The 12,197-nt window shown below is 38.4% G+C and overlaps 1 protein-coding gene across 3 annotated transcripts in view; it reads right to left on the bottom strand.

The window, feature by feature from the left end:
* UGGT2 (UDP-glucose glycoprotein glucosyltransferase 2) overlaps positions 1–12,197 on the bottom strand; it is a 282,351-nt gene that overhangs the window by 195,183 nt on the left and 74,971 nt on the right. For all 3 annotated transcript variants that reach the window (XM_066236801.1, XM_066236802.1, XM_066236804.1), the window contains exons 9-10: positions 9,175–9,274; positions 8,534–8,594 (exon numbers count right to left, since the gene is read on the bottom strand). In XM_066236801.1, coding sequence (XP_066092898.1) covers positions 8,534–8,594; positions 9,175–9,274 — 161 coding nt within the window. The remainder of the gene's footprint in view (positions 1–8,533; positions 8,595–9,174; positions 9,275–12,197) is intronic.

Here is a 12,197-nt window from a genome sequence, read left to right as displayed (position 1 = left end):
TCACATATGCAGTACTTGCAAATAAAGCCTTTATTATTACTATTATCAGTGTAGATAAACTGGTTTAGGAGAAAAAAATACAGAAAAAGCTTTTGACAAGATATAACATTCATTTATAATTAAAACATTCAATAAAATGGGTGTAGAAGGAAAGTACCTCAACATAAAGGCTATATATCATGCTCAAGGGTAGAAAATGGAAAGTTTTTCCTCTAAGATTAGGAGCTAAACAAGGATGTGCACTCTTTTATTTATTTATTTATTTATTTATTTATTTAAATAATTTTATTTTTTTTAATGGGGTGACATCAATAAATCAGGATACATATATTCAAAGATAACAAGTCCAGAGTATCTTGTCGTTCAATCATGTTGCATACCCATCACCTAAAGTCAGATTGTCCTCCGTCACCCTCTATCTTGTTCTCTCTGTGCCCCTCCCCCTCCCCCTTTCCCTCTCCCATTCCCCCCTCCCCCCCCGTAACCACCACACCCTTATCAATGTCTCTCAGTTTCACTTTTATGTCCCACCTACGTATGGAATAATGCAGTTCCTGGTTTTTTCTGATTTACTTATTTCGCTTCGTATCATGTTATCAAAATCCCACCATTTTGCTGTAAATGTTCCGATGTCATCATTTCTTATGGCTGAGTAGTATTCCATAGTGTATATGTGCCACATCTTCTTTATCCAGTCATCTATTGACGGGCTTTTTGGTTGTTTCCATGTCCTGGGCACTGTGAACAATGCTGCAATAAACATGGGGCTGCATGTGTCTTTACGTATCAATGTTTCTGAGTTTTGGGGGTATATACCCAGTAAAGGGATTGCTGGGTCATAAGGTAGTTCTATTTTCAGTTTTTTGAGGAACCACCATACTTTCTTCCATAATGGTTGTACTACTTTACATTCCCACCAACAGTGGATGAGGGTTCCTTTTTCTCCACAGCCTCTCCAACATTTGCTATTACCTGTCTTGCTAATAATAGCTAATCGAACAGGTGTGAGGTGGTATCTCATTGCCATTTTGATTTGCATTTCTCTAATAGCTAAAGAAGATGAGCATCTTTTCATATATCTGTTGGCCATTTGTATTTCTTCCTGGGAGAAGTGTCTGTTCATATCCTCTTCCCATTTTTTTATGGGATTGTTTGTTTGTTGTTGAGTTTTATGAGTTCTTTGTAAATTTTGGATATTAGGCCCTTATCTGAGCTGTTGTTTGAAAATATAATTTCCCATTTAGTTGGCTTTCTGTTTATTTTGTTATCAGTTTCTCTTGCTGAGCAAAAACTTCTTAGTCTGATGTAGTCCCATTTATTAATTTTTGCCTTCACTTCTCTTGCCATTGGAGTCAAATTCATAAAATGCTCTTTAAAACCCAGGTCCATGAGTTGAGTACCTATGTCTTCTTCTATGTACTTAATTGTTTCAGGTCTTATGTTTAGATCTTTGATCCATTTTGAGTTAATTTTTGTACAGGGGGAGAGACTGTAGTCCAGTTTCATTCTTTTGCATGTGGCTTTCCAGTTTTCCCAGCACCATTTATTGAAGAGGCTTTCTTTTCTCCATTGTGTGTTCTTGGCCCTTTATCAAAAATTATTTGACTATATATATGTGGTTTTATTTCTGGACTTTCTATTCTGTTCCATTGGTCTGAGTGTCTATTTTTCTGCCAATACCATGCTGTTTTGATTGTCGTGGCCCTATAATATAGTTTGAAGTCAGGTATTGTAATGCCCCCAGCTTCATTCTTTTTCTTTAGGATTGCTTTGGCTATTCGGGGTTTTTTATAGTTCCATATAAATCTGATGATTTTTTGCTCTATTTCTTTAAAAAACGTCATTGGAAGTTTGATGGGAATTGCATTAAATTTGTATATTGCTTTGGGTAATATAGCCATCTTGATTATATTTATTCTTCCTAGCCAAGAACTAGGTATATTCTTCCATCTCATTATATCTTTTTCAATTTCCCTTAAAAATGGTTTATACTTTTCATTATATAAGTCCTTTACATTCTTTGTTATGTTTATTCCTAAGTATTTTATTTTTTTTGTTGCAATCATGAAGGGGATTATTCTTTTGAGTTCGTTCTGAATTGTTTCATTGTTGGCATATAGAAAGGCTATTGACTTCTGTATGTTAATTTTGTATCCTGCGACCTTACTGTATTGGCTTATTGTTTCTAGTAGTCTTTTTGTGGATTCTTTGGGGTTTTCGATGTATAGGATCATATCATCTGCAAAAAGTGATAGCTTTACTTCTTCTTTTCCGATATGGATGCCTTTTATTTCTTTGTCTTGTCTGATTGCTGTGGCGAGAACCTCTAGTACCACATTAAATAAGAGTGGAGAGAGTGGACAACTCTGTCTTGTTCCTGATTTAAGGGGGAAAGCCTTCAGTTTAGTGCCATTTAATATGATGTTAGCTGATGGTTTATCATATATGGCCTTTATCATGTTGAGATATTTTCCTTCTATACCCATTTTGTTGAGAGTCTTAAACATAAAATTGTGTTGTATTTTATCGAAAGCCTTTTCTGCGTCTATTGATAAGATCATGTGGTTTTTGTTCTTTGTTTTGTTGATATGGTGTATTACGTTAACCGTTTTACGTATGTTGAACCATCCTTGAGATTCTGGGATGAATCCCACTTGATCATGATGTATTATTTTTTTAATATGTTGTTGTATTCGATTTGCTAGTATTTTGTTTAGTATTTTAGCATCTGTATTCATTAGAGATATTGGTCTGTAGTTTTCTTTTTTTGTGCCAAAGGATGTGCACTCTTACATTTGTTATTCAGTGTAGTTCTTATAGTCCTAGCCAGAACAATCAGCCAAGAAAAAGAAACGGCATGTAAATTGGAAATGAAGAAGTAAAACTCTCATTTTTGCAGATGACATAATGTTTTATATAGAAAACCCTGAACACTTCAAAAAGAAGCTATTAGAAACAATAAACAAATAGAGTAAAGTTACAGGATATAAAATCAATGTTCAAAAATCCATTGTATTCCTATATACTAACAATAAAATTTAGAAAAAAAATTCCTTTTGTAATTACCACACAAAGAATATAATACTTAGGAATAAACCTAACAAAAGATGTGAAGAACCTGTACACTGAAAACTAAAGAACATTATAAAAAGAGATTAAAAATGGCCCTGGCTGGTTGACTTAGTCATAGAGCTTCAGCCAGCATGTGTCCCTGTCAGGGCACACAGGAGAAGCAACCATCAGCTTCTCCACCCCTCCCTCCTCTCTCTCTCTCTCTCTCTCTCTCTCTCTCTCTCTCTTCCCCTCCCACAGCCATGGCTCTACTGGTTCAAGCATATCAGCCCCAGGCGTTAAGGATGGCTCCTTGGAGCCTCTGCCTCAGGCACTAAACATAGCTCAGTTACGAACATTGCCCCAGATGGGCAGCGCATTGGCCTAAGTCGGGGGTTGCCTGCTGGATCCTGTTTGGTGTACATGTGGGTGTCTGTCTCTCTATCGCCTATCCTTTCACTTGGAATAGATGAAAAAAAATTTTTTAAATGATTGAAAAAAATCACAAAGGAATAGGAAAATATTCTGTGTTCATGAATTGAAGGAATCAACATAGTTAAAATGGCCATATTACCCAAAGCAACATAAAAATGTAATGTAATCCCCTTCAAAATCCCAATGACATTAAAAAAAAAAGAAACAGAACAAAGTATCATCAGATTTGTATGGAACCCTAAAAGACCCAGAATAGCCAAAGTAATCCTGAAATAAAAAAGCATGAAGACAAGGGTTTCACATGTCCTGACTTCGAATTATACTACAAAGTGACAATAATCAAAACAGCATGGTATTGGCAGAAAAACAGACACATAGACCAAGAAGACAAACAAATAGTCAACAGATATATAAAATGACGCTCAACTTCACTAGCTATTAGGGAAATGCAAATCAAAACTACAATGAGTTATTACATCAAACCTATTAAAATAACTATTATCAACAAGACAAATAATAACAAGTGTTGGAGAGATTGTGAAGAAAAGAATCCTCATTCACTGCTGGTGGGAATGTAAACTGGTACAGCCACTATGAAAAACTGTATGGAGGTTCCTCAGAAAACGAAGAATAGGGTTACCATATGACCCTGTAATCCCTCTTCTAGGTATCTACCATAAAAACTTGAAATCTCCTTTTTGCAAAGATATATGCATTCCTATAGTCACTGCAGCATTCATTATTCATAGTGGCCAAAACATGGAAACAACCAAAGTGTCCTTTGATAGAGGGCTGGATAAAGATGTGGTACATATACAGTATGAAATACTACTCAGCCATAAAAAAGTTGAAATACTGCAACTATATAGATGAACCTTGAGAATATCATGCTAAGTGAAATAAGTCAGTCAGAGAAAGCCAAGAACCGTATGATGTTACTCATATGTGGGATATAACACTGAAGGTAACAAATGAACAAATAAGACGAATACACAAAAACTCCTTGACACAGACAACAAACAGTATGGTGGTTACTAGAGGGAAGGGGGTTGGGAGTATTAAGGTAAAAGAGGTCAAATATATGGTGATGGAAGAAAATAAGACTTTGAGAGGTGGGCATACAATGTAATATACAGATGATATATCATAGAATTGTACACTTTAAACCAGGGGTCCCCAAACTTTTTACACAGGGGGCCAGTTCACTGTCCCTCAGACTGTTGGAGGGCCGGACTATAAAAAAACTATGAACAAATCCCTATGCACACTGCACATATCTTATTTTAAAGTAAAAAAACAAAACGGGAACAAATACAATATTTAAAATAAAGAACAAGTAAATTTAAATCAACAAACTGACCAGTATTTCAATGGGAACTATGAGCCTGCTTTTAGTTAATGAGATGGTCAATGTGCTCCTCTCACTGACCACCAATGAAAGAGGTGCCCCTTCGGGAAGTGTGGCAGGGGGCCGGATAAATGGCCTCAGGGGGCTGCATGCGGCCAGCGGGCCGTAGTTTGGGGACCCCTGCTTTAAACTATATAATTTTATTAACCAGTATCACCCAACTTATTTAAAAAAGTATCATGGCCCTGGCTGGTTGGCTCAGCGGTAGAGCGTCGGCCTAGCGTGCGGAGGACCCGGGTTCGATTCCCGGCCAGGGCACACAGGAGAAGCGCACATTTGCTACTCCACCCCTCCGCTGCGCTTTCCTCTCTGTCTCTCTCTTCCCCTCCCGCAGCCAAGGCTCCATTGGAGCAAAGATGGCCCGGGCGCTGGGGATGGCTCTGTGGCCTCTGCCCCAGGCGCTAGAGTGGCTCTGGTCGCAACATGGCGACGCCCAGGATGGGCAGAGCATCGCCCCCTGGTGGGCAGAGCGTCGCCCCTGGTGGGCGTGCCGGGTGGATCCCGGTCGGGCGCATGCGGGAGTCTGTCTGACTGTCTCTCCCTGTTTCCAGCTTCAGAAAAATGAAAAAAAAAAAAAAAAAGTATCATGTTTGAGTTTACCAATCCTCAATTACTGTGTTACAACCTCTATCCAATCCCAAACAATTCCTCACCTTGAAAGACCCAACTTAAACCACTTGAACAGAGACCTCTCTAGCAACCCTATATATACCTTACCCTAATGTCCTTTTTAGACACTAACATGCTTCTATCAAGGTGCTGGTTTCTCTATTGAACAAGCTTATTAAACTCAGCTTTGCTTGATTAGCAAGTTTCCCTGTGATTTTTGTGGGAAGCTAGCAGTTTACACCAGACTCTCCCTATTCACCTGGTTTTATTTAAATACACCTCACTAGCATTTGTATGCTATTCTTCTAACAAGAGGAGTCAATGAAGAATATTTAGAAGAAAAGTGACTAGATAAAATTTTTAAATTTCCCCACATATTTTTGTCTTCCAGTTACCTGGCAAGGTGTTTAATACTTAAACAAATTCAAAATGCTTATTAAGTTGTTCTGAAATGACCTATAGATCAAGGCACAAATTCTGGTTCTGTATTGTACCAATTCTGTGAACCAGAAGAAACCACTGAATCTCAGTTTATATATTGGGATGCTAATAACTGCTACAACAGATCTTACATTGCTAAATATAGAATGTATTATAAATAACACGTGAACTCAAAAGCTTTCAATTCAACAAGTATTTCTGAGGGAATACTCTATGCCAGGTACTGTGCTCATCCATACCCCCAGATTCAGAGTTTCCTGATTTACTTTCTACTAACTTTGACTTTCACTCCACTTCAGTGACTGGTTTTGACTGTCACGACTGTGTAATCTACCTCTAAAATTATCACATTTGGTGATTTGGATCTTTAGTACTTCTAATTATCCCTTTTATTTTCACAACATTTCCTCTTTAACCTTAGAAAATCCTCCAGCCTTTGGACCCAAAATCACCCCATAAAACAAAGCTCTGATGACCAGTAACAAACACTTTGGACGTTAAATAAGAAAATAAGCATTGGACTGTGTGAAGCCACAGATAGTCTGGTATTCTTTTCTTTCCCATTTTTCTCCCATTCTTTTTTATTTATTTTTTTTATTTTTTATTTTTCTGAAGTTGGAAACGGGGAGTCAGACAGACTCCCGCATGCACTCGGCCAGGATCCACCCGGCATGCCCACTAGGGGGCGATGCTCTGCCCATCTGGGGTGTTGCTCTGTTGCAACCAGAGCCATTCTAGCACCTAAGGCAGAGGCCATGGAGCCATCCTCAGCTCCCAGGCCAACTTTGCTCCAATGGAGCCTTGGCTGCGGGAGGGGAAGAGAGAGACAGAGAGGAAGGAGAGGGGGAAGGGTGGAGAAGCAGATGGGCGCTTCTCCTGTATGCCCTGGCCAGGAATCGAACCCGGGACTCCTGCATGCCAGGCCAACGCTCTACTGCTTAGCCAACTGGCCAGGGCCTTTTTCTCCCATTCTTATTGCAGGTGGCATTATTCAAACAAATATGGTAACTTGTATAAGAAAACATTCTGCCTGAAGAATGGTAAGAGCAATTAAGAAAATTACAGAAAGGAGTAATGCCACAACTCAGTTTTTTTTAATTAATTTTAATAGGGTGACATTGATAAATCAGGGTACATATGTTCAGAGAAAACATCTCCAGGTTATTTTGACATTTGATTATGCTGCATTCCCATCACCCAAAGTCCAATTGTCTTCCCTCACCTTCTAACTGGTTTTCTTTGTGTCCCTCCCCTCCCTCAACCCCTCCGTCTCCTCCCCCACACCTGGATTAAAAAGCTTTGGCACAACTCAGTTTTAAAAGATAAGAATTTGTTAAGTGATCATAAAGAACACCCCAGGTAGGAATGATGTGTTATGGTTCCTAATACCCACACCAAATGAATGAAGCGTCTACTTATCAATGTAGTTGTCAACATTCCAACAGCGGACATTTACTAATAGTTTACTCTGTTTCTGTGGTTTCAGTGTGATAGGCACTACTGGCTATCTAATCTAGCACCATTCCTAACCTACTTCTCCTCTACTTGCCTCAATTACTAGAAAAGTAAACACTGACTTTTCTACCCACCCTTCAGCTAGGGATAGCCATATTACAAAATTTTGGCCAATGAAATGAAAGTCAAAGTTGGCTGAAATGTTCCAGGAAGGCTTTAGTGAGGATGAACATGGTCGTTACCATATTCCTGCCTCCTTCTGCTTTGCATTCACATAAGTTGTTAGCTGTGACAGTAATTCTGCGACCATAAAAAGAAAAAAAAATCCATGCCTGCAGCCACCTATTTTAACACTTCTTTTTAGGTGAAAAAAATAAACTACTCTGTGGGACTCTATGCATCTGGTATTGTATCATATTACTTAAAGCCAAACTAGCCCTGTGTAATAAAACCAGGAGATACTCTAAGCACTACACAAATATCAACACAATTAGCATCATTTGGGGTCTAAAGTTAAGTAACCATTTGGCAGAATCTTACCAAACCACCAATTGTGTCCTATATGTGGTAAGATTCTAGTAATCTTCCAATGGTCTAAACTTGATTTGGTCCTCAAAATTTTAAGCAAAACTAATTATGAGAAATAATAATTAACTCATAGCTTTTATTTTTTATCTTGTGAAGAAAATCACACTACATGGGCGAAAGTTTTGGGGTACAGGATAAATGAGGAGGTAAGTAGAATACATGTCAGAAAAGACTGGCTAGAATCACTGACTGTATGTAGACAGTACAAAAGTAGAAAAGCTTAAATTGTTTCTTTTTAAAAATTTATTCATTTTAGAGCGGGGGTGAGAGAGAGAGAGAAGGGGGGAAGAGCAGGAAGCATCAACTCCCATATGTGTCTTGACCAGGCAAGACAGAGGTGTCAAACCAGCGACCCGAGTGTTCCAGGTCGATGTTTTACCCACTGCTCCACCACAGGTCAGGCCGAATTGTTTCAATAATCAAAAAGTACAAATGAATGTTTTCATTTTTTTTGAATGTTTTCATTTTTGTATGAAAATTAAACAGCCAAAGTCTGAAAGAGTGATGAATATAGTAAATTTTTTTAAAAAAGGCATTCAAACAAACCTGTTGATTTTTTTGTATTTCCTTCTTCATATGTTGATTTACAGCAATTCTGGTCAGAGATCTGGGAAAATAAATATTGATATAACTCATTACTCCTTAAATGTTTAGGACTAATCTATAATTCAAGATAATATAATACCTTGTGTAAGAAATGAACAACTCCGCAGGCTTCAGAACATTTCTGTATAGCCCATTTGACAAATGGTATTATGGCTTTCATTTGACAAGGGTATTTAATTCAGATAGGACAGACACTGTCAATCAAAGTTCATGTACACTATCTATGGGCATTAAGTATTGTCAGACCTTGCTTACTACTAGATATTTACTTTTCAAAAATACTTGATTAGTGTTTGCTTCGGCAGCATATACAAAATACTTTATTAAAAATGCTATTTTGTGTTTTTTCCATATAGATAAATTTGCATGAAATAATATCATCACATGTGTTTATGCCAACAGGTAATTTTCAGAATATATGTCCACAAACAACATACGTACTGAGGAAAGGCTAAGTTTATAAACACTATATGTACTAGAATTAATTGACATCATTCTGTTAAGTGAAATCAGTTATTTTCATAAAATTTATTTAATGGAAAGAATTCTGGCTATAATCAAATCAATAAACTTTACTATACCTGGATTTTATGGGGAAGTTTTGAGAAATGTCTTTCATTACTTTTAAGGAATCATAAACTGGAGTGGCCATTATTTGAGAAGCTGCTTGAAAACTAAGATCTGGAAGGGAAAAAAAATCATTAAAACTCTAGCATAATGCCATACCTTTATAGACATTTCCATATAATTTAAGTAATTTACTCAACCCTTCTCACCATATATTCATGTTTGAATTTTATTTATTTATTTTTTTAGAAAGAGAGGGAGGTGAGAGAGAAAGAGAGAGACAGAAACACTGATTTGCTGTTCCACTGATCTGATCTACACATTCATTGGTTGAACCTTGTATGAGTCCTGACCAGGGATCAAACCCACAACTGTGATGTGCTATTCTTTAGGCATTTATAAGCAACATAATTTTTAACTGGTATGTACACATTTAGGAATATATGGTTTTTTAGTGAGAAAACTTAAGAGCATTACTTATGTAATTGATTTGATGTAACAACTTTTAGAAGAGTATTTCTTTTGAGGAAAGTGTATGATCAATGATGTTGCCTGACAGCATTTGGCTGAACAATGTTATACTCAAAAATAGTACAAAATGGTGATAAAGAAAGAATTTGGGCTCTAACATGAGACAAATTTGCTTATTTTAGGTATCCTTGATTGGTGCTTTATCATATTTGTAACCTATTCTATGGGTCTATTTCTTGAAATTTCCTCATATTGGATAGTGGAACATCTATATTACATAATTTTTTTTCTTTTTTGTATTTTTCTGAAGCTGGAAACGGGGAGAGACAGTCAGACAGATTCCCGCATGCGCCCGACCGGGATCCACCCGGCACGCCCACCAGGGGCGACGCTCTGCCCACCAGGGGGCGATGCTCTGCCCCTCCGCGGCGTTGCTCTGCCGCGACCAGAGCCACTCTAGCGCCTGGGGCGAGGCCAAGGAGCCATCCCCAGCGCCCGGGCCATCTTTGCTCCAATGGAGCCTCGGCTGCGGGAGGGGAAGAGAGAGACAGAGAGGAAGGAGGGGTTGGGGGGCGAGAAGCAAATGGGCGCTTTTCCTATGTGCCCTGGCCGGGAATCGAACCTGGGTCCCCCGCACGCCAGGCCGACGCTCTACCTCTGAGCCAACCGGCCAGGGCTACATAAATTTTTAAGTTAGGGTAATGCATACAAAGAGCCTACTACCATGCCAGACACAGTATTGGCTAATATTTTTATCATCATCAATCACCATCATTAATTACTATGATCATGGAAACTATATTTTACTCAGGTTTGATAGCCCAATTAGTCTTTTAAAACTTTTTATAACATGAAGCCCTGGCCGATTGGCTCAGTGGTAGAGTGTCGGCCCAGCATGTGGAAGTCCCAAGTTTGATTCCCAGCCAGGGCACACAGGAGAAGCGACCATCTGCTTCTCCCCCCCTGCCCCCTCTCCCTTCTTTCTATCTCTCTCTTCCCCTCCTGCAGCTAAGGTGCCACTGGAGCAAGCTGGCTCAGGCACTGAGGACGGCTCCATGACCTCACCTCAGGCACTAAATGGCTCCTGTTGCAATGAAGGAATAGCCCCAGATGGGCAGAGCATCGCCTCACAGTGGGCTTGACAGGTGGATCCCAGTCAAGTGCATGCAAGAGTGTGTCTCTGCCTCCTAGCTATTCACTTAAGAAAAATACAAAAAAATAAAAATAAATAAATAAACTTTTTATAACATGAATGTAGTTCTCCTTCACATGACCAATTTTCTGCATACAATTTACTTGAAAGTCCCTGAAAATTCACTTATGAAATCAGATAAACTGCAAATAACAAGAAATAAAATATTATCAGATTCTATTAACATCTTTTTTGTCTAAAATGTTCCATACCTAGATGGTTCATAAACTGCTATTTAACTTCTACACCTTGACTCTGAAATCCAAATCCCAATATTTAATGCCTTCTCACCTTTGCCACTTGGATACTTCAAAAGCAGCATGTTTAGTAAATTAATGGTATTCCCACCTCATTTTTGCCTCTATGGTCCTCTTTAGTCTTCTCTTTTCAGTAAATATCACCATTGTTCCTCCAGCTGGGAAAACCTTGAATCAAACCATTGTTCTTGATATCTCCTTTTCCCTCACACCCCATATCCAATTGCTCACAAATACCTTTGATATTTTCTCTAAATAACCCATCCTCAAATTTATTCCAAGCCCTCCTGATACCTCAAGTCAGTCGCCACTTCTGTAGGAAAACTTCCCTTTCTGTTCCCCCTTCCTTCCCTACTATACCAGATGTTCCTAGCACACACCCTACTTAACCTATGTATCTTTATTTTTGCAGCACCTAATATGGTAATTTTTATATTGTTTTAAAAATTATTTATGTTTATCTAAGATCCTTTAGAGAAACATGATATCTGTTTTAACTTATCATTCTATTTTCAAAATTTAGTGTCTTTCAAACTGTCAGCTGGAATCCATGAGTTAATATGTAGTGAAATCAGATTAAATAGTGTGATACTTTTTTTCTAATGAAATAGGTTAAAGTATAAGAAGTTCTGTCAGAGATAATAAAATGTAGTAAACATACCTACTGTATGCTGAAGCTTTTTTTTTTTTTTAGTTTTGAGAATATTTATGTATTCATACATTATACACTGTGTAATGGCTGCTGATGTAAAATATATTTCCTACTATGTAGGTCTTAGCCCAAGTTTATAACACCATGGATGTAGGGACATGACTGACACCTAGTAGACACACAAATTTTGTTAAATCAATCAAAAAATGAAGAAAAGATATTACTTTCTTTTTCCTGAAAATTTGTTTCTTCTCGTTTCCATAGTGAACTCTGCCATTTCTCATCATTGCACTGTCCTCTTCATGGGCTCTGCTGCCCACCCACACCTGACACCACAGCACCCTCCCTTGTACACTGAGTGCCCTGCCCACCCACACCTGACACCACAGCACCCTCCCTTGTACACTGATTGCCCTGCCCACCCACACCTGAGCACCACAGCACCCTCCCTTGTACACTGATTGC

The sequence above is a fragment of the Saccopteryx bilineata genome, chromosome 6, assembly GCF_036850765.1.
Source record: "Saccopteryx bilineata isolate mSacBil1 chromosome 6, mSacBil1_pri_phased_curated, whole genome shotgun sequence".
In the NCBI taxonomy this organism is placed as follows: domain Eukaryota; kingdom Metazoa; phylum Chordata; class Mammalia; order Chiroptera; family Emballonuridae; genus Saccopteryx; species Saccopteryx bilineata.
Note: the sequence above shows the minus strand (reverse complement) of the source record. Positions and strands in the feature narration are given on the sequence as shown.